At 36.4% G+C, this 23,605-nt stretch overlaps 1 protein-coding gene across 11 annotated transcripts in view; it reads right to left on the bottom strand.

The window, feature by feature from the left end:
- Nucleotides 1–23,605, bottom strand: part of IQSEC1 (IQ motif and Sec7 domain ArfGEF 1) — a 463,906-nt gene that overhangs the window by 262,175 nt on the left and 178,126 nt on the right. For 7 of the 11 annotated variants that reach the window (XM_042449774.1, XM_042449785.1, XM_042449787.1 and 4 more), the window contains exon 3: nucleotides 7,912–7,998. The exons of 3 other annotated variants lie outside the window; for them this stretch is intronic. In XM_042449774.1, coding sequence (XP_042305708.1) covers nucleotides 7,912–7,998 — 87 coding nt within the window. Of the gene's footprint in view, nucleotides 1–7,911; nucleotides 7,999–19,784; nucleotides 19,983–23,605 lie in introns of those variants that run through there. One more of the 11 variants, XM_042449783.1, reaches the window with a different exon arrangement.

Raw genomic sequence — 23,605 nt, 5'->3', positions numbered from 1 at the left:
TGTCGAACAAACATTATGCTGGTAGGTACTGCAAGAAAATGAAGGGGTTTCTTTGGTACTATAACATCCTTTGCAATATCTTTTTGCTTTCACAGGCATCACTGGGGGGAAAAAGAAGAGAGAAAGTCTCCAGTTTCAAGATGTTTAGACCACAGATGTCAGATAATATATGTTAAGAAATGGACATGAGCATTCAGAAGCATCAGGAAAATCATGTAAAAAATGGTGGATGGTAAGCATGATTGTGATGGAATTATCATGTCATTCCCTATTCAGCAAAATGAAAATAAATCAATAGCTACTGAATAGGAGAGCATATCAAACTAAATAAGCATTTGGGGAAATGCATTTATTAGATGTCTAATGAGATAAGTGAATGTCTTCCTCTGTATGTTTCTATTACATACATAAGTAAAATTTTAATAGGCATCCCTTTCCATTACAGAATCTGCAGAACATGAAGTTCTCAGGTTATCACTCATGTAGGCACTGACCAGCTCTATCCTATATCTGCTTAGGATCAGCAAAATGGCTGCATCATAGCAGACCATGCCTGGACATAAAAGAAATATCTCTGTTTAGTCAATTTTGAAAAGTATAAATAACCAAGGAAGGCCTTCTTGCAATAACAGTTAGTTACAAGAACTCTACAAAGTCTTTATTAAGGATTAAAAATTTGGAATTTTCTGCTAGGAAAAAAAATCATTGTAATAAGTAATATATCTACTGATTAGGTAAAAGCAAAAATCAAATAATTTTCTAGATATAAGGCAGCAAAAGTGTTATTTAATTTGCTAATCTAGCTCTCTTTCATTTCATGCTTATAATATTTAATCCCTTTGGCTATTTTTTTAAAAAATAATAACCTCAGAATGTAAAATCAAAATTAAACACAAATCATGCATTTGCTCAATTTTTGCAGATCACAATAAACAAAAAAGGAAGTCAGTGTTAGGATTTAGAGCCGTATTATTAATGATTAAAATTATGAATAATCTGTTAGGAAAAAAAGTTGTAGTAGTAAATAATAGTGGATCAACTAGCTAATAGCAAAATCAAATGACAATCCGTATTAATAACATTTTAATTATAATCTTTTGTGTATGTTTTTTAAAAATCTATATTCTATCTTCTTCAGGTTAATGGGTTAGCCAATTTTGAGGGGAAAAGGTGGCACATAAATAAATTCTTATTCTCATACAGATTGCATCCAAATTTCATCCATATGTGTATGACTTCCAATTGTCTTTAGCTGATATTAAACATTTTTGTTTTAACATGTCCAGTTTTAAAATGTGTTTTTTGTCTTTTAATTAAAAATAATTTAAACATAATTTAAATTGTTTTGAACTGTTAACAATGGTTTTACTGTAGGTTGTACAGTACTGGGATGCTATGATATAGGTCAAGGCACAAGCTAATAAAATAAAACCTCTTTTTAAATATGAACACATAATGTTGACTGAATATTAACTAGAAACTACTGAGTAAGTCACAATTTGACAAGATGACAGTTTTTAGAATGTAAACCACTGGCAGGACCACTGGCAGAGGAGGATTCAGAGATAGGCTATATATTATATTATTATGATATAGAATAGGGGGATGATCAATATAGTGGTACATTTACACATAACCTTTGTTCGCATGTACAAAGATTTTATACTTAAAAGACTATATCACAGAATCTTCAAGGCTACACAATACCCGCTCTTGGATATAAGATTTGGTGCACTTTGGCACCAAGTTAAAGCACTGGCTGCACATCAAAGTTTGAAAGCTCAATGACCATAATTGTGTAATTACAATTACAGCTTATCAAAATATAAGAATAAACATGAGGGATCATATGTTCATTTACAGAAAATGCTTTTATAACAATTGGCAATTGCCATTGGCAATAATCTTTGAGAACTCCTGGAGAACAGGAGAAGTCCCAGCAGACTGAAGGAGGGCAAATGTTGTCCCCATCGTCAAAAAGGGAAAAAAGAGGATCCCAACAATTATCGTCCAGTTAGTCTGACATCAGTACCAGGAAAGATTCTAGAGCAGATCATTAAACAGAGAGTCTGTGAACATCTAGATGGCAATTCCATAATCGCAAAAAGTCAACATGGGTTTCAGAGAAAGAAGTCATGCCAGACAGATCTTATGTTTTTCTTTGATAAAATTACCAGCTTGGTAGATGAAGCGAATGCCTTCAGTAAGGCCTTTGACAAGGTTCCCCATGACATTCTTGAAAACAAGCTAGTGAAATGTGGGCTAGACAAAGTAACAGTTACATGGATTTGTAATTGGTTGACTGACTGAACCCAAAGGGTGCTCAACAATGGCTCCTTTTCATCCAGCAGAGAAGTGACCAGTGGGGGACACCTGGCTTAAGGAGACTACATGTGAAAGGGATCTAGGAGTCCAAGTAGACCACAAGTTGAACATGAGTCAACAGTGCGATGCAGCAGCTAAAAAGACCAATGCGATTTTAGGCTGCATCAATAGAAGTACAGTGTCTAGATCAAGGGAAATAATAGTGCCACTCTATTCTGCTCTGGTCAGGCCCCACCTGGAATACTGTGTCCAGTTCTGGGCACCACAATTCAAAAAGGACATTGAGAAACTGGAGCGTGTCCAAAGGAGGGCGACAAAAATGGTGAAAGGTCTGGAAACCATGTTCTATGAAGAACAGCTTAGGGAGCTGGGGATGTTTAGCCTGGAGAAAAGAAGGTTAAGCGGTGATATGATAGCCCTATTTAAATATTTGAAGGGATGTCATATTGAGGAGGGAGCAAGCTTGTTTTCTGCTGCTCCAGAGAACAGGACCCAGAACAATGGATGCAACTTACAGGAAAAGAGATTCCACCTCAACATTAGGAGGAACTTCCTGACAGTAAGGGCTGTTCGACAGTGGAACACACTTTCTCGGAGTGTAGTGGAGTCTCCCTCCTTGGAGGTCTTTAAGCAGAGGCTGGATGGCCATCTGTTGGCGATGCTTTGATTTAGATTTCCTGCATGGCGAGGGGTTGGACTGGATGGCCCTTTTGGTCTCTTCCAACTCTATGATCCTATGATTCAATATAGTTCATTCTGATGGTTGTTCTAGGTTATATGTCTTGACTATAGAGAATCATATGGAATCTAATTATTGATAGTCAATTAGCCTTGTGCAGATAAAACATTTAGCAAATTAAAGTTTCAGATCATGCCATCAGCACTTTTGATTGGCATAACCTGCATAACCAGGGACTCACTGAACATATTGAAAACCTCTGTTACTCTCCTTTTTCTGTTCATTATAGACTAGCCCCAGATATTTTTTCCCTTCAGTATGGATCAATTTTGGCAGACAATCCAGTACAGAAAAACTTGTTATTTTTACTGTGGGATGTTGATCATAGGCTCCATCCACACTCCAGAAATAATGTGGTTTGGCACCACTCTAATTGCCATGGCACAATGCTATGGAATTCTGGGAAGTGTAGTTTGCTGCAGCACAAGAAACTATTATTTCTGCAGTGTGGCTGCAGCCACAGTCTCCTAAAATGAATCCTGCTTTGCCCTTGCAGCAAAAGTCTGAGGATTTTGTGAAAGCCTATCTGTGATCTGCGCTGACACGATTCAATATTTCATCCAAATTTATGATTAATATCTGTTTAACCCATTTGGGTGGCTTGAAGTTTGTCTCTTGGATGAGTATCTTTTTTTAAAAGTGTTGTGTAAATATTTGTATAGTTTGCATATTTTGTTATGTATTTCATTACATGTTTGAATTTCTGAATTTGTATCATGCTATAGTCACAAACAGTGAATATACTACTAAAATATTTAACATTGTTTTATTGCCTGTGCCTCGATCCTGAGGTCTCTGGAAACAGGGCAGGATATAAATCATAATGTAATATAATAAATATAATAAAATTATCTAAAAATACTATTTTTTCAGTCACTAAAAACAGTGCAATGTGTTTTTAGGGATTATAATAACTGCTAGTTAAACACTGACAAAATAAATTCAGAGGTAAATCATATTCTTCTTGTATGCAGTGAAATTTACAAAAGTAAATTATATATTGTTACTTTCATTATGAAATTTGCTTTTAATAGTCCATAAAATCATAATGTTGCAACCCCAAAGAGACCGCATGTTGTCTGTAATGAAGCCCTTTGATATAACATGGCAAAGAGTCTGTTAGGCTTTTGTTTTGTTTTTGAATTGTTTCGGCCAAACATGGCTTTCATCCTCAACTATTTCAGAAACATCCTTTGGCTGTAGCAGTCCTGCAGCTGGTGCTGTACAGAAAGGATGATCACTAGGCATAAAGCGCCTGACAACCGTTTCTTTTTGCAATCTAAGCAAGCAAGAATAAAATAAAACCTATAATATGTATCAAACATGTACTAGATTAATTTATATAGATAACCTTCAACTTGCTAGTTTTTCATGCTCTACAAGAAAGAACAATACAGTATGCACTTTAGAATAGTATTACTGGCTTGGGAATGCTAGATAAACTTGGTTGGGAGCACATATAAATGAGTAACACATTCACTGTCTCCAAATGGCTTATTTTATTATAATGGAAAAAGCCAAAAACAATGAGAAACAGAAGAAAACTCTGAAAATGCAGAAAATAAACATGCGGTATGTGAAATGTAGGAAACACATATCTTATGAAATCAATAAACGACATGTAAGCATTTACAGATTTAGGATTCATTGCTTATTTTCCTCTCTTCATTAATACAAGAAAAGTACAAAACCTACCAAGATTTCACACAAGTGCTATTCATGAGCTGGCAAATTAACACTTTACTACTAGAGAAACAAAAGAAATTAGATATCAAATTTATATGGAATTTTCAGGTTTCTCAATAGGCATTTTATCCTATATTCAACAAGTATTTTATCCTATGTTCAATATGAAGGAATACCAGAGTACATGTAGAATACTAAGACTCAAACAGCTGTTTTGTGTGAAATTAATAATTAGTTTTAAATAAGGTTGTGAGTTGTAAAATATTAAGTGACACAACAGTGTGAGAAAGAGGGGAAAATATTTATGATGTATCAGCATTGGGCAACATAAACTGCAGCGTGTGGGCTACATGTGGCCTCAAGCCAATTTTGCAGCCCCTGGGGAATGCCCCTGCCTTCTGTGCTTGAAACATAGGGAATGCTGGTCCAGCATGTGCAAATACTGTTGAAAGAAAGGCATCTCTATATGCCCTGCATTGGCCAAAAGTGTTTAAAATCATGTAATTTTGAAGTAGGAAGTAGACCTTCCAGGCTTTTAATTTTGTTTTTTCAGGAAGGGGCAGTAATGCATCCTAAAAGGGTTTAATGTGTATGTTTGATGGAGGAGATTCCCCTGTGAGGGTCCTCCAAAGTTGTCCAAAAGGTGCAGGTGTGGTTAAGAATTTGAAGGACATGCCTGACACTACATCAGTTTGTTACTTCAAGAATGTTGGGCTCTGAATTTTGTGCATCTATTTTGCATCAGGAATCGGAAAAACTGTAGGATGTGTAGCTTTTGTAGAAAGAGGGAAGGTCTCATAGCATATCCTTATAAGTGAGAAGCTGCCTGTTCTCTTGTCTCTCGCACTGATTTAAAATAAACAGCAGTAAGCGGTCCCAATGCACAGTTAGCTACTTTAAGAATGAGTCAGAATACCCAAATGATAGGTGGGGTGGGCATTCAGGTTATTTTAGGCAAAGTCCAAAGCACCTCATATTTTTCCTTTTCTAGCATTATTAGCAAGAACTCTGCTTCCAGCATTTTCTCACTCCAGAATACTGCCTGAATTGCCATTACTATGACAGTAGCACCATTCTGGGAGATAAAACATGGAGGCAGCCATGGCAAGTTACCAAAATTAAATGTAGGGGGGAAAAGACCCACCACCACAACTGGTGGTTTTATTCTTAGTTATCATCATCATCATGGAAGAAGGTTAAGTAGCCCATTTCACTTCCTTGGTTTAATTTGCAACAAACTGCTCCATGCTGAAAATTGTGCTCTATTTCAGGCTTTCACCTGCAAAACTTATATGAGTCTCATAAGAGAGTGAAACCAATCCAGCTCTCATTTGCATGCTGCTTTGGCCTCCTGTACCATTACAAAAAAATTGGCTTGCATCTAAAGACACTACTCTGCCAGTGGAAGCCAGTTTAACTCATGCAATGGATGTTTATTTATTTAGTACAAGAGTAGTCTGGAAGATGGTGAATAGAAATCCAAATATGTTCTAGTTCTACAATCTCTTCCACAACTGTCTGTAGGAGATAGCTATTTTCGAGGGGACTCCATATCATTTTTTGTAGTTTTGCCAAGAAGCTGTACTTCTTGGCAAATAAAACCTTAATGGCTGAAGCCCAACCAGTTCCCCACTGCAAAGTGAAACTACATGCAGTCCAGACACTAAACCTTGCTTTGTAATGGAGAACTGTTCGTGCTCCAGCTTTTTAAAGACTGTACCTTACTGAATAGTGGTATAATACTTTATATTTCCCTGGAACAAATTCTTTGTCTCAGGGGAAAAGACCTTAAGTCTGACTCAGTCATTTCAGGAGAGGATGCTGGTACAAGGGCAGAGCAGAGCTGTGCTCAATCTTATCCCACAAACTCCCTTACCTTAATCCAAAGAAATTTACTTTGAGTTAGGCATGGGCAGTTACTATGGGTATTATCAGTTCTCACTTGACATTGTTGTGACTGTTTGTCACACTAGAGCTTACTGTCTGTCAATCATCCCTGGATCATTGATGCGCTTCCTCAGCGTCATGGAATTGTCAGCTCTCTCTAGTTAATTTCCTCTTAATGCAATGGAGCTTATCGCATGGTCCTTTGGGAATGGTCCCAGTGCAGAACGAAAGGTGGCAGGATGGAAATGGAACAGGACTATCACTCATTTTATGGCATGCCGGAACACTGCTGCCATCACCACTGGAAGTGCCCATTCTGTTCTACATCCGTCCCAGAGAGGGCAATTTTCAGGAACACTTCTGATCAGTTCCTCAAAATTGTCTCCTCTAGGAGGGATCAGAAACAGAAGGGGAATTTCTGGCAGTGGTGCTCCGGCGTGCAATAAAATGAGTGATAGACCCCATTCTGTTCCCATCCTGCCCCCTTCTGTCACACCCCAATCATGTCCCCCGGGCTTGTGTGATAAAGTCTAAAGTTTCCATTAAGAGGAAATTCACTCTCCCTGAATGATTCCATGGCGCTAGAGGGAGCTGACGATTCCATGATGGTGAGGAAGCGCACCAGACATTCATTCATGTGCACTTCCCCAACAATCCAGGGACGACTGATAGATGGTAAGCCCTAGTATGATAATCTTCTAATAGTCTCAGTAATCTCTCAGGGGAAGCAACTTCACTTGTATATACTACTTTAGCTCTAAAAAAATATGCTCCTGTGGGACACTTGGTAGGAGGGACCTTCCATTGTCATTTCTTGTTAAGAGTAGATGTTCCACTGAGGGGGGAGGAAAACCTGCAGCATCTGATGGTGCTTTCTCTTTTCCTCTTTCCAAGGCTGGGAAAATGTGTGTGTGTGTGCGTGTGTGTGATAACATATACTATGGTATGACAATAGTAGATCAAGTCATTTTCAGGCTTCTCCTTTGTTGTTGTTAGGAAGCATCTGCACTGATGTCTGTATGGGCACAACACTTCTAATGTAAACACTGGGGAAAATAGTTACATTAGCCTAATTTCTTTGCAAAGGCTACAGAGGCCAACATGATAAAAGACTAATTTTATTTATGTATTCCTTTTTAAAAAATAAAAATATTTAAGTGTGTTTTTATTCTAGTGGTATGGGGTTTTTATCATATAGAGCTAGCAAAAAATATTTTAAAATGGTCAGATCTCTCTCTGACAGGAACAAGTGGGTGGAGCATAACTACTCTTACCTGTACTCTGAGTGTGTGGCAGGGACAGTTAGCTGGGTATGGTACAATGGAGCTGGACAGCAAAACTGGTGCAGAGTATTTATAGACCTACGACACAAGGAAAAACAAAGTCAACATACTGACTGTCTAGTAAGGGGCTTTCTAATGGAAAGTTTGTTGCTAATGGTTAGATCTGAAATGTTTCAAAAACTTTGTCCTTTTAAAGAACAGAATTGAATTAAATCCTCAGAAAACTCCAAATTCTTGGAAGTAAAGGGGCATACAATTTATGTATACATCAGACATGAGTATGGTAGGTGATTTTAATGAAGGGTTTAAATGCTGTTGTTGTGATGGTGGTGGTGGTAGTGGTGGGGAGTGAAGCCTTCAATGTGTACAATATTTTAAATAGATATCTTTGCTGTGCTTAGGTGGAACCATAGTAGCCAAAGTAACAGTAATAAGGAGCCCTGGTGGTGCAGTGGTTAAATGCCAGTACAGTATTGCAGCCACAAGGTTGTGAATTCAATCCCAGGCTGGGCTCCAAGGTCCACTCAGCCTTCCATTCTTTCGTAGGCCGGTAAAATTAGTACCCAACTTGTTGGGAACAATTGGCTTACATGTTGTAAACCGCTTAGAGAGTGCTAGTTCACTGATACGAGGAATAAAAATGTACATGCTATTGCTATAGCAAGGGTTTCTGCACCAACGTGAAACAAGATCAGTGTATTACTCTGCACCAGTCTAGCTGTTCTTTCAAACTTCTCCAAAATACTTTTTTTTAAAAAGTATACCATTTTAAAATGCCTGTGGCAGTTTCTCTGAGTAAACTACTTGTGTAATTATGCAACATATTTTCCCCATTATAAACTCCACCAATTCAAGTATGAATGTATGTTTAATAAGCCTTGAAACTATGACAAATTATTTTACACACAATTTTTCAGTAGCCATCCACAACTAATTGAAAAAAAAAAAACAGAATACAGCAGAATACTGCTAATGGATCACAGCAACAGAATAGGAAAATTCTAATAATGAATCATAGCAAAAGAAAAGCATTTACAAATGTAAAACACAGAAGTATATTTAATCTTTGGCAACAGTCAGGCAAAATTTATCAGTTTTTTCCTCTGCCACACCAACATCCAGGAGCCACTGGACTTGACTAAGAAATCTCATAACATTAAGGACTTTTGCCTAAGTTATCTACCTGTCCTTCTAAAACTCTTTTTAATTTTGTGTTTTTTCATACTATAAATCAGACTATAAGTTTGAGGACAGGCACTGACTTTGGGATGTTATCTTAATTTTTAGTTATAAGAGAACTCACATAAGAGTCTTTGCCACTACAGAGCAGCACACAAATTGTATAAATAAATAAACAAATAAGTACAAATTTTCAGGTTGATTAGGTCAAATTAATATTATGTGATGAAAGCACAAAATCAAATTTCCTGTATACAGTAATCTGGATTACTTGACAGCAATGATTCAAAGCCAAACCAATGTTCTGATAAAAGTTGTATTCATTAGCTGTGACCCATTCTGAAAAAAAATACTTGAGACTGTTTGTGACAAGATTAAAGTATTAAATATAAAAGTACCCTACTTTGCTCTCTACTTTTTTCTCATCACAATTTTCCAGGAGTTTCAAAAGAACATTGTACTTTCAGATGATTAAAAAGAAGTCATCCTCTTAAAATATCAAAAAGAGGAGTTAAACAGAAATACATCATGTTGTCTGTTTCCAAAAATAGGAGGGAGTCAATCTCATCATTTTAAAATGAAGGCCCAATTTCTCTTACTCTTGCCACCAAAAAGTACATCAGCAACACCGCAACAAGGTGATAATATTCTCCCTCCATCAAATTGAAGACAAATGTCTATTCTGAAAAATACTTTATCATCATGTGACTCCCTAAATCACCCAACACATGAAATTTAAAATGAAAACAGATATCTCCTGGCTATTTTAATGTAGGTAAAATGCACGCAATATAGTATGATAATACAAATATATCATGATTGGCAGGCTAGAGGGTTGGAACTATATATGTCTGTGAAAAGAGACAGGCATGCCAACTTTTCCACCCTCTTCTCTTGACCTTCAAGGAGGTTTAGAGAACCCTGTTGAATGGGGTGGACTGTGGTGCAAGAAGATGAAATCTGAGGAAAGATGAGCATTGTACTCTTAACAGTATTTCTGATATCAAAGAGAAATAGCCAACTATATAAAATCATTAATATTATTAATCCCAAACATTCAGACAAAATATTATAATAAACAGGCAAGAGTGGTAAGTGTCTCATGAGATTTATATCATCCTCCGGCCATATCATGTGAACACTCACATGACTCATTAGAAAAAGCAATAATTTTTCTAAGGTGGAAGGCAGCAGGAAAGGAGTAAGATTGAAGTCCAGATGATAGACTCAACCAAGGAAGCCACAGTCCTGAGTCTGCAAGACTTGAGCAGAACTGTTGATGATTGGGGGACTTGGAGGTCTCTCATTCATGGAGAGGCCATAAGTGAAAGTCAGCTTGTAGCAGTTAACAACATAATCTTGGCACTAATATCAAAATAAAAGCCACAATTTGAAATCTGATTGATTGTTTTGGAAACACTTTCAGTTTTTCATTCATAATATTATTTGAAGGCTTTGAAATATGCTTCAAAATGTTTATTTTTCATTTCAATTTGAATTTCCATCAAACATCCTTTAATTTCAACTCCTTCCCACTGGGAACAGTTAAATGCATCTTGGCCAGTAGAAACAAACCAGTCTTTGCTGAAAAATTAGAATATGTTGTTTTGGGATCTGGGGCTTCAGAAATTATTAATTTACTATGTGGAAAGGAGCTATCTGAAAAAGAATTTTGTGTTTATTGTACAATTACTTAGAGTTATCATATAATTATTATCACTTGTTATATTACAAGCAAAACTGTATTTCAGAAATGCGACCTCAATTTTAAAATAACCTTTCCTTCACCTTTAATTCCACATATCATCATGTTGCACAATGAGCTCCTTTCCCCTTATTCTAGTCATCTTTATCTACAGTTTTAGATATAGTGTACTTTCATACTGTATGCTAAACTATCCACTCCTGCAGGCAATCTTTTTTGTTATATTTCATTCAAAGATTTACTTGTTTACTCAAAATGGAAAGAAGCCAATGAAAAACCCATGAAACATTATATTTGTAAATGTTTCAGTTAATGAGTGGCTGGGAAGCTTAAACTGCCTGTTTTGCTCAGTGGTCTAACCCCTTTTCAGTCTGCTATAGGCTTTATCCAAACAATGACTTCCAGTGTAAGACATAGTTTGGACTTCAGAGTGGCATCCTGGGAATGCTACCCACTGTTCAATCATGTATTGAATTCATATGTTTTATTTTGGCCAAACCCCTAAGCCCAAAGAATGGGAATTTAAATAAACTGCCTATCAAAAGGTATGTATGCTGATATACTCCTGTATTTCCCTCCTCCATCTATCTGCTGGACCAGATAATTTTCAAGCATGTGTTTGTATTCAAGCACATGGTACCTATGATCCTTCCCTGTCCATAAAAAATATCTGTTCCTGGTTTCTTTCCCAACCAGCATATCCCCTTTCCATTCAAATCACAGATGCCTGCCTTCAACAACTAGCCAATCTGCCAGACTCATATTCTGCCCTCAACCTCCTTTCTTTCCCACACATCCCCACACACCACCATTCATCGGGAGAGGAACAGAAACAGACTAGAGAGGGAGAATGAGTGATCCTCTAGATTTGCTGGACTTTTATCTTTTCACCTTTCAGCACCAGTGGCTGGGGCAAGGACTTATGGAAGTTGCAATCAAACACCATTCTGGACAACCACACATTTTTCATTACTGAATTAATACATTGCATATAAAGGCATTTAGCACTGTAGCTTTAAGAAGCTAACGATCATTCCCACTTAAAAGTACATTTTATCCCTCTTTTACTGCTGTGATTCCCATCATATTGCATGCCAAATTAATGATATACATATTTGTCATCCTATTAAGTAAATCAAACAAAACTTCCTAACTGTGAGACACCATCTTGATGTTAAATGTAATTAAACGTAATTTGGATTTTGAATGAAAGCATTTTTACAGCTGAAACTTCTTGAACCAGTAAATGTGACTATTCATTTTGAACTATACAAGACATAATCACAAGATAAAGTGCAAATATTTCTATGCAATACTGATAATTAAGGACCATTACAGTTGACAGGAATCTGCAAAACTTCATGGAAAAATATTTCATTATACTTGTAAAACTGTTCATTTTAAACTCAGGAATATTCATCAAAAGGTTTGCATATAATTGCAACCTTGTTGTCCAGTGTCACTTTCTATTTTTCATTTATCCTCATAGCAGATCATGCTATCCTGCATTTGCATGGCTTGCCTCATAAGTGTCACACCCTTTAACATTCCTTGTATAAGTGGATGGGGCAGAGATTGAGCAGTGGGAATTAGAGGTACATGTAAGCAGATTGATACTGACAACAAAAGCAGTGAGGCAAGTCACAGATGTAAAGTAGAAAAATATACATAAAATGCACTATATAACATTTGTACCATTTAGAGACCACTGAACCATAGCAAGACATGAGTAAGATTGGTCATGAGACCATATAACTGCTATAACCTATTGAGGTAATAATCTGTGCAAGCACGTGTGGAGTCCTTTTTTTTATCATTATTGAGAAACCATAGCAGCTACTCTTGCCACACACACACCTGATTCTTTAGAAATTAAACAATAATGTCTACCTCTGTTGCCAAAAAATAAACACTTAAGAACTTGTGCATTCTGCCCCTTCTTTCCAGTAATCCACACAAGATATTTTCTTCCCTTCCCGGAGCTTTGCCTAATTTCTGGATAGGCAAAATTCTTTTACATATGTTTGTTCATGTGCATCCCATTTCTAAATGCTGCATTGTGTAAACCAGTGGTTCTCAATCTCTGGTCCTCCACCTGTTTTGGATTTCAACTTCCAGAAGTCCCAGACAGTATAGCCATTGCTCAGGGATTTGTAGTGCCAAACCTCTGGAGGACTAGAGTTTGAAAACCACTGCTACAATATTTATAGAAGGTTCTGTTCTGATTCAGGATTAGTGATGTTGGAAGATGTGCACACTGCATACCATATAATGAAAACACGTTATTCCTTCACCCTAGCTTTGTGGGTGTAAAAAGCAGTAAATCTGAAATTGAGAATGCCTAGTATCTGTAATGACTCTCCTTGAGATTTTGGAGCCTAATTTTCCAGGATTCTGGCTACATTGAAGAGCATCAATGGATACAAGAGGCTCACTTTGTGAAACTTCTTAATTTTTTACACGAATGAAGGGACATTAGAGGGAGCATATATATTTACCACTTCTATAGAATGTTGAATAGGATTAATTGGTATTCCATAAATTAGCCAGTTGAAGTAGTTAATCAGGTTCCCTCGTCCTTACCGAAGTCCCTAACACTCAGCCATTGACAGGCTAGTCAGGTAAACTATTTAACCTGTAGGAATATTATTTTCAAAGACAATGACAAGTCCTTTTGGGGAACTGCTTTTTGCTTGAGAATACTGCATTTAGCAAATAGGTTAAGTGCTAAAAATTAAAACAGAAAAATAAAGCATAGCAATTATCAGATTGCTAAATGATGATGTCCTGAAATTATATATGGGAAGTACATGATAATTTTTGCAGTAGAATTCAATATGGATTTATATCATTTATGATGCACTTACTATAGTAAACAAAAATTAAAAACTGCAATTCTGCTTTTAGTTACACAAATGTATTTTTCTGAAGTCAGTTGGTACATGAGATGAATAAATGATATGAAGACTGCATTGTAAGTGCACAGATTATTTACTAGAATTTCAGTTGTAAAAAATCACTTGCTTCTCTTTCTATTCAGATACAACCAGCCCTCCACATCCACAGATTCTGTATCCACTGATTCAATCAACTGCAGCTTGAAAATATTTTTAATATATAAATTCCAAAAAGAAAACCTTGATTTTACCATTTTATATAAGGGATACCATTTTACTATGCCACTGTATATAATGGAACTTCAGCATCCATGGATTTTGGTATCCATGGGGGGTCCTGGAACCAAACCACAGTGGATACTAAGGGCTTACTGCAGAAGCATGTCCTATAGAGAGTTCCTCCCTCTATAGGAGACTTCATACTACAATACCACAGTTTTGACAGAATCTGTGCAGCTGCCTGAAGTATTTATTCCTTAGCCATACTTAAGGATTTGAAAGTGCTCTGTTGGATCATATACTCCTTCATTTGACCTAACTATGATTAAGATTGAATTGAGTGCAGAACTTAACTCTAATTAAAACTCTGATTAGGAGGGGACCCAGGTTATCCTAAAATACATAAAAGATTAGTGAGATATAAGACTGAGCCATTCTTAAACCAAGTTAGTCTAATATGATTGAGAGAAGACGAGAGATGAGCTATTACCTGATCTTGAAGTCTGATGTCTTAATAGATAGAACATGGCCAATACAGTCAGAATCATACAAATCTTCATGAAAATGCATTAACATTTAGGAGTGAAAATATATGAAGCTCTCTGAAACAAATTAAATAGATATATTTGAAGAAAACCTTGTGATAGGCTTGCCTTAGGTTTATCGTAAGTCGGAAACTACTTGAAGGCACATAACAACAAATATGAATTCGTGACCACAGTTAGGTTACAGAAAGGTTTTCATTCTTTCTAGTGTATATTAACAATGGTTAAAATAAATCACCAAGGACAACTAAAGAAATTTACTATTTGTCCATTTGTCATATGTTACCTTTATTAAATTTATTGGTTCAGAGCAGGACACCTCAACATACAATAAATCCATAGAAAACTGCTAGAAACACATTACAATCACATTAATTACCACAGTAATCAAAGGTTACAATTCCATTGCTAGACACTGATAATTTAGACCAAATAAACATGATCCGGAATGCACAATGTGATTATAGAGATGAGACTCATGTCAAACTTCAGGAGGCAAAGTCAGAGCACAGATTGAACTGCCACACTCCAAGTCCCAAATTAACTGCACACACATAGCCCTTCAGATAATAGGGCCAGCTTGAAATGGCAACTTATGGACAAACGGCTCCACCTCACTCCCCAGTATCAAGTAGCCTATGGTTTTTTCATACCATTTGCTAATACATGGACTACACTGACAACATAAAACATAAAGATAGCCTTACAAGATCAGATCAAAATCCATCTAGACCACAGTTTTATTAATATCCCACTATCTAGATGTTTCTGCTAGCTGTTGAATAGAGAAGTTAAATTAAGATGTTGTCACCACCATCTGGTACTTGGAAGGATATTGTCTCTGAACATGAAGGATCTGCCTTCCTCTAGTGGATGCCTGTAAGGCAAGTGTATGGAAGTGGGAGGGTAAGCCCATGTACTGGGAGACGACATCTCAGTAATACAGTAACAGGGAATTTGGTGTTTACAAGGCACAATGAGCTGTACAGATGTTCAGTGATTGTCTGGGTCTTCCCAATACTCAATCTTATCTGCAAAGTAATTTCCACCATTTGTGGAGAGAAGGGTAGGACAGCTCCACTCCAAATGCCATGTGTTGATTTGGCAGTGTCAAGAATGTGTGTACATGGCCCCTGTGTAGATCAAACCAGCTAGTAGATTAGTGCGACCCTCTTGAGTGCAGTGGTTTTACCATAATAGTTGTGGGGAAAGGGTTACACAACTTAGCTTAGCATGCTTCTGCAGGAACTGGGCTAGTGTGGCAACCATGGTGCAGCAGTACTGGCAAGAGCCAAAATATTAAAGACTGAATGGTGCCCCAAGCTCTCATTTTCCAATAAGCCATATGAGTAGAAATTATAAGATTTAGATCCTATTTTACTCACATAAACATTATCTGTTTCTTGGCCTGACTACTAAATCAGAAATCACCCGCTGATTCTATACAACTATGATTCTATCAGAGATAAAAATTCTGTGGTATACAGCAGCTTGACTTAATTCATATTCCGTAACACTGGCATATTTTATGATACACTGTGATAGCATGAAGTGCTAAAGATAAAGCAGCATTCACATCACAAAGAGACTGAAATGTGGTTAATTAGTCAAATCACTCTGCTTCCCCCAAGAGCATGTTCTTAAGTGAGTTTAATCACAGACCTGCCCATAAGCATAGTTAAAAAGTAGGGAGGGGAACCAATCTAAATGCCTTTTGACAAAACATGAGAAGTTACTTTCTGATATTTAGAGCTCTTTCTGTAGAACACATCTTTCAAAGCTTTCTAATGAAACTTACAATTACAGTACATCACAAACCTTAAAAGGTGTACGTGGCTTTTTTAATGTGAATAACTCTAAAGCTCTTTCTTGGGCAAGGGTTAAGAAATATGTTTAACATTATACTGTACATATGAGAAATAAAGAGCCAGCATGACATAACAGTTTGAGTGTTGGACTATGACTCTGAAGACCAGGGTTTGATTTCCTGCTTGGACATGGAAAACCACTGGATGACCTTGGGCAGGTTACACTCTCTCAGCCTCAGAGGAAGGCAAACCTTCTCTGAACAAATCTTGTCAAGAAAACTTCATGATAGGGTCACCTTAGGGTCACCATAAGTTGGAAACAACTTGAAAGCACACAACAACTAACAACAAATGAGAAATATATCATCAGTAAAAAAAGCAGTTATGAGGATTTTTTTGTTGTGCTTATCACCAGCTGACACAAACTGAACACTAGCTTTTCTATAGCACGCTATTTGTGCAACATCTTTATTATTCGCATTTATTTATGAGTCATATTTGAAGAGGTTATTTTTATCTACCAGTTTTAAATAGGTCACAACTCTTTGAAAACCTTCCATAAACAGCCACATCTGAGATGAAAACAGATGCTATGTTTAAACCCCAAAATAAAGCAATCATAGGTTGATCCAATAGCAGATATCACCTTACCTATTATGTTTCCCTAATGCAATTTCTGAATATATACAACACCTGAAGAGTACTATAACAATGCACTACTGACAACACAAAGCATCCTTTTCTTTTCCATTACCTCAAAGTATCCTCTTGATTTTTCATCAGTATACAGAAAAGACATCAGCATAATATGCAAGTGGTAGGGGGGGAAAGCCCAATCTAATTAACAGTTTTAAGGCCAAGTTAATTAAATTATTAATAGATTGTCACTTATTCTTTGGAGCATTACAGTTCCATAAGAAATCATATGCTTCCGAACAATTTTCAAAATCAAGAAGCTCAGCTGTAGTAAAAGGAGCCTTAAGGGCACTGAGCTTCATAAAAGTAGATTTTAAAAATTAACAGAACTACTGTGAATGAAATTTTAAAAATGTGGCATGCATATATCCCATATAATTAAAAATTCTATCACAATTCCTTGCAATAGGTATTAGTCAATGCATCACTATTTTAAAAAGCACAGGAAAAGATCAGCTTGTGTTTTTGTAACAATTATATATGGCGATTGTGTTGACTTTCAAAAGGAAAAATAGTTACACTGAGGAAACAAAAGGAAAATATTTAGGTGGAAGTAAAGTCTGTTGCCCTGTATGTATAATACATACTCCATGTCGTATGTTAGAAACATATATTTTGCTAAATCATTGGTTTCATGGACAGTTCCAGTCTAGAACTAAAAACAATAATTCCCATACAATAATCTTCATGAAATAGTTAGAAATGCAGAAATTTGCAGTATCACGGTAAATGAGTGAACGAGTGGTTCTCAGAAATCCACTTAGACATTATTCCAAGCATCAATAGATAAGACTGTGAATCCTTAATTTAATCTATGTTTAGAAGAAAACCTTATGCAGCATTGAGTTATTTTTAAATACACAGAGAAGAATTGACATTGTCCTATGTTTGTGACACTGTCACGAACTGAAAGGATGCAGTACTGTTCGGGTTTTAAAATGATGAACTTGCATTGCTCACCAAAGAAGCAACTTCTACATGTAAATCTTTCTATAATCAGACAGAAATGTAGTGTTCCATGTGATTAAAACAATGATCAGAAGCCATATCTCATTTACTAAAAAACATTTCTATATAAATTATTACGTTCTTGATTACATCTTCCTTGTGAAAACAATCAGCATAATATATGATTATAATAATTCTGTGTTAGGTACCAGTTCACACAATCCATGTAGTGAAGCTAACCATTGCCAAAGTCTATGTGATACTTGCTGACTTCAACAAAAATCAGTACTCCCACAGACTAATTCAAGTGGAATCCAGTTTCAGTGCAGTAGAATCCAGTTCAAAGGTAGATATTTTCATTGACAAATTACTGTATGTTGCATAGTGTGCCACACACAAGAGTAACTACGTTCTTACCTGAATCTCAGCAAAATAAAACTGGTACATAGAGCAACGTTCATCACAATTTTATCATGAAGAGCTTCCTCCTACTTTCAACCTATGGATACAGTCTCGAGGTGCAGTAATCTCATTATGATACTACTCCAGAGTAAGAAGTTCAATGCTACAAATGACAATTTTCTTGACAACAATTCCATTAAAGTTAATTGAAATGGGCTGCAGACTAACAGAGTGATCCATAAGCCATGTAAGCCAAGATGCTTGGAGTGATTCCAATTCAGTCCCACTGAATACAATGTCTGAACCATTCTTTCCATCTGTGTAATGACTGTGAACAACTCTGAAATCAATTACATCTTAAAAGAAATTAATGTTGCTTTAGATTTAATTTCAGGTGAGTTATTTAAATCAGCCTTCAATGCAGGTGAATTATAAAAGGTCCATGCTACACAGCATTTCTCTCATAAGTGGCTGATTTCAGGAGGTATATTTCTAGAATAAGGATCACTCATTGGGAACCAGAAGGGCAAAATATGAAGACTTACAATAGTGTGTTTGAATGCTAGCCATATTCTCATACCTCTATAGATTCTGATGATGTAAGGCAAGATTTTGTATATGAACAAGGAATAACAGATCTAGAGAGTCAAATCTTTTGAATTGTACGTGTCAAACAAAATGGTGGAGTTAACAAATTACAGTGAAACATAATTCCATGCATTCATACATTTTCCTGCTTTCATTTTAGTTAAACTGATGGGACATATTGATGTAACCAGACTGCAAGTCCAGAATCAAGTCTTTTGGGGTCCTTCAAAATAAAATTGTCTGATTAAAACAACTGTCTGATATAAATGAGAATATGTTGTTACTGTGTAAATGTTACTATCTTATTACAGACCAAAACATAAAACAAACAAATGAAACCCTGAACTAAAAGCACACACCTTACTCTGCCTGCTAAATTCCTGCAGTGCTAATAAAATAGCAATAGCCTATCAGGCACGTAAACACCATGACAAACAGTATGAAAATCACAGATTGCTGTGCCACAATCAGCATCATGGAAATAATGTCTGAAAGAACCAAAATCATTTCCCAAACAAGCTTTTAGCAAAAATATGTATATATAATAGTTACTGAACAAAGACTTAGAATCTCTTTCAGTCCCTGTTTGTTGAAAAAACAGGAGGGTTTGGTCAAATTTCTAACAAGTCTCTTCTTATTTATTAGAATACTGAATTATTTCTTCTTGTGCAGTTCTGAAGGCTTCCAACTGTACATTTCCAAAATACAGATATTACTGTGATGCTGAGAGGTACCACCCATAAAATGGTTCATGAAGAGAAAGCTGCTGCACAGTGAATTAATCACTATTCTTATTTCTACCTTCAGCAATATGGAATCTATTTCTGTCTTCAGCAATGTGCATTTCCAGCCTATAACAAAGAAAAAATATACTTACAAATGACACCTTCTGCAAGCCATTCTTGATTTTTCAAAGAATTATCTTCCTCTGTACCGAAATCTAAGGTAGAGCACCTCTCCCTTCTAAGAATCAAATTTACATTCACAGCTTCCACATGCTCATTCACTCTCAGTCACAGAGACACACCACAGACAGATAAGGGAACCTGTGATGTAACCAGCATCAAATGCTGCATCAGATGAATGCAAAGACTCCAAGGGGTTATATTTTGCAAGGCAAAAGGTTTTTCAAAGGGAGGAGGATTAGCAAACGTGTAAGCCACTAGCACAAAATTCACATGTATCTGCATGGATACTTTCTGACTCTTGAGAAGTTATCTATTTATAATTGCATCCCAGTGTTAAAATAAATTTCCAATTACATTACTGAATATTATTTAGTTTTGTATTTTTAAAATATCCATAGATACAGTTTTAGGATTCACCATCTTTTTATGAACAGCATAGTACAGTCCAAACTAGGAAAAGGCCATTGGTCCTTTTATTTCCATGGAAACAGCAGCCTCTGTGGAGGCAAATTCTATACCTCCTTGACTGCAAAGTCAATATATAGTGAATATGTACAGTGATACAAACTGCTTTGACAGACAAATGCATAAAACAAATAAAAGAAAAATATATTTTAGTCATTTTACTCAAAATGAGACTTTTATAGAACTGCTGACATTATTCCCCTCTCCCTCTTCCCCACTGTACAAGTGTTCCTCTTTTATCCTGACAGTTTATCCACAGCTTTTAATGAAAGCCTTTAAGGAAACTAAACATATACTTCATTGTGGAAAAGGGGTATACTATAAATTATATGCATTAAGGCCATCATTGCAAATATATGACATGTTATATATCAGAAGATTACTACCTGTACTAAATTTCATTTAACATGTACTTTGCCATACTGCCTATGTACAATTGGGAGTAGCACTCCTATCACTGCACCTTTTTCTTAAACCCTCTACTAAAACAGAAAGCAGACAGGCTTTGCAAGTTTCTTTGAAGAAACACCTCTAAAGATGCACCTCCTCTAAAGCAAGAAGGCTGAAGAATCAATTTACTCTTAACAAATTATGAGCAAGAAAAACTTTGACTGTCACTTCAATTTTTGAGCGATTCAGCGTTCTTTCAATATAATTAAGATGGCCAATCTGTCTCCCTTGGCTGATGAGTCACTGTGATGACCATCTGTTCCCATTAGCAAGTTAAATATATTACAAGGACAGCTCATATTTGTGGATAAGTTATGAGTTCAAGGCTATCCTACAGGCTGGAAAGATTTCAGCCAAGTAGAAGATTATCAGACAAATGTTGACTATTGTGGCAAGCCTAATAAATTACTTAATTAGTATAAACATATAAGGTGTTATAGCCATTGATTAATACCTTACAGAAGCTCAACTTGTTCAAAGGAAAACATTTTTCCTCACTGGCTTTGTAACCTAAATTTCAGTTAAGATGGTCTACAAGCACACAGACATTAAAAAAAGCATTAAAAATTCATAACTGTCACAAGAAAGTATTTTTATTATTAACCGATTGTTATGTGAGACAGTGAACAGCAAAACACCCTAGAACAATTAAAATATTTTCTTGGTTGAAAATATTTTGCAAAAAATAATTACACTGAAGATAGCTAGTGAAGATGTTCCTAAGATGAAAAGCTTAGAGAGCATAATATCTTGTGGAGCAAGAATTTTCAGTTTCCCACACGTTTCACAGTCCTACCTTCCTGTCTATTTGAAGTGTACACTGTCTTCTGCACAACAATCTTTCCCCTCTTTCACGTATTCCTAATCTTCTGCACCACAAGGATAAATGGGTCCCTCATTATGATAAAGTCCTTTCAGTGACTTCTTAGTAATCACAGATACTGAGAAATATAGGTGCTCTCTCACATCTATTATGCCCCTCACTTTAGTTTTCATGGCCCTCTTGGTCATTGGATTTTCAAAATAGAAAAACTATGAAGCATGTAGTCTCTTAGAGCCTTCAGATGTGAGGCATGCCAAAATGGAAGAATGCACTAAGAACAGATCACATGCACACTCAGTATAAATGTAATTAGATGTACACTTCATTTAGGGCCATGCTTTTTTAAATGGCAGGGGGCAGAAGGTGTCACTGTTTAAAGGATCCCATGGGAAACCAGGGACATAGGTTGTGAAAATACAAGTCAAGTGCTAGCTATCTTTACCTTTTTAAAGCTGAAAGAGGACAATCCTTGAAAATAAAGAGTATGAATAAATTTTCTGAGTTCATTCCAAATGAATTGGCCTTTTCACAGTTTTGGCAAGTACCACACACATGTGCTAGCTAGTCTTTCCCTACCAACATTGAGACAATAGGCTACCCCTATGCATGTGGGGAAAATAGATATACCTTGCACAATACATCTAAATTATTTGTTCCACATTCAGAATTCTGATTATTTTCAATCTTCCTTGCTGAGATAAGTGGTAGTCTCCCCCCCCCCTCATTTTTTGCTTTCCCTTTAATGAATTGCCCTGTGGGCCACGATGACCTCCATATTGCTTCTGTTGAACAAAGCTGTCATGATGTAGCATTGTGTGAGAGGCAGTGTGAGGGAAAGAAAAATGGCAATCTCCATCTAAGTGCTGATGCACAAATTCTAATGGACAAAAATAGCAAAGCAGGGGCACGACTTTACTAAGTTGAATTCATACACCACGGTTCAGACTGGCTCCGGTGAAATAACAAACAGTTGATACAATTTGGAGTAAGTGGGTTGAGGCAAAAGAGGATGGGGAAGCCCATGGGAGAAGGACATGTGCAGACAGATGCTGAGCAGTCCAACAGCTGCAGCCTATCTATCAGACACTTCCTTGAACAACAGCCTTATAATGAATGTTAAAGGCAGATGAGCAACACAGGCAAAGTAGCAGGGCCATGGCCTTTACCAGAGCTGCAGGTTTATTTGCAGGAAAGATATGCTTCTATGGGAAACCGTTGTTGGCAAAAAGCAGTTTCTTCAAGACATTGTTCTAACTTCACATCCTACTGAAACCATTTGTGTAATTGTTAGCATTCTTAAAACAATAAAGGGGTTTGCTTGAAAAACACCAAGCAAGAAGTCTCAAAATCACAACTTGTCAACTTGATGAATTACTCCATTCCTTCCGGTCCACAGAATGTTTTACTACACATAATACAAATAATTGACCACTTTCCTCATACACTGTTTAGCTCATTGGAGAATGCTATCACCATTTAAATAGTTGAAAATTATTAATATCACAACTGAAGCTTTTCCTTTGAAAAGTGAAATCTCATAAATTTCTTTTATTAAAGTTTGTTTCACCTCCCCTTCACTGATACTACTTTATCCATCAGCCACTAAAATGGTAAAAAAGTGGAACAATTAACATTTTTACATAAAGTGACAGAGTAATTAATAAGTAGACAGTAGGTTAAATCCAATTGTTAGTCACAACTAGGGTATAGAACCACTAAATCAATGGGACCCCTCCCAGGTATTCACTTCATAAGTTCCACTGATTCAAAGAGTCTATTTTAGTTGGGTCAAACAACTAGAATGAGCCCAAAATTATATGTAGCTTTAAAAAATCCAAATAATAATAATAATAATAATAATAATAATAATTTGTTTTATTTATATACCACTATTCCAAAGATCATAGCGGTGAACAGCAAGTAAGCTAATTAGCAAGTAAGCTAATTTGCCCCCAACAGTCTGGGTACTCATTTTAGGGACCTTGGAAGGATGCAAGCCTGAGTCAAGCTTGGGCCCTTTTGCTGGTCTTGAACTTGCAACCTTGTGGTTTT

The sequence above is a fragment of the Sceloporus undulatus genome, chromosome 2 (genome assembly GCF_019175285.1).
Source record: "Sceloporus undulatus isolate JIND9_A2432 ecotype Alabama chromosome 2, SceUnd_v1.1, whole genome shotgun sequence".
Classification (NCBI taxonomy): Eukaryota; Metazoa; Chordata; class Lepidosauria; order Squamata; family Phrynosomatidae; genus Sceloporus; species Sceloporus undulatus.
This window is presented reverse-complemented; position numbering and strand designations above follow the sequence as displayed.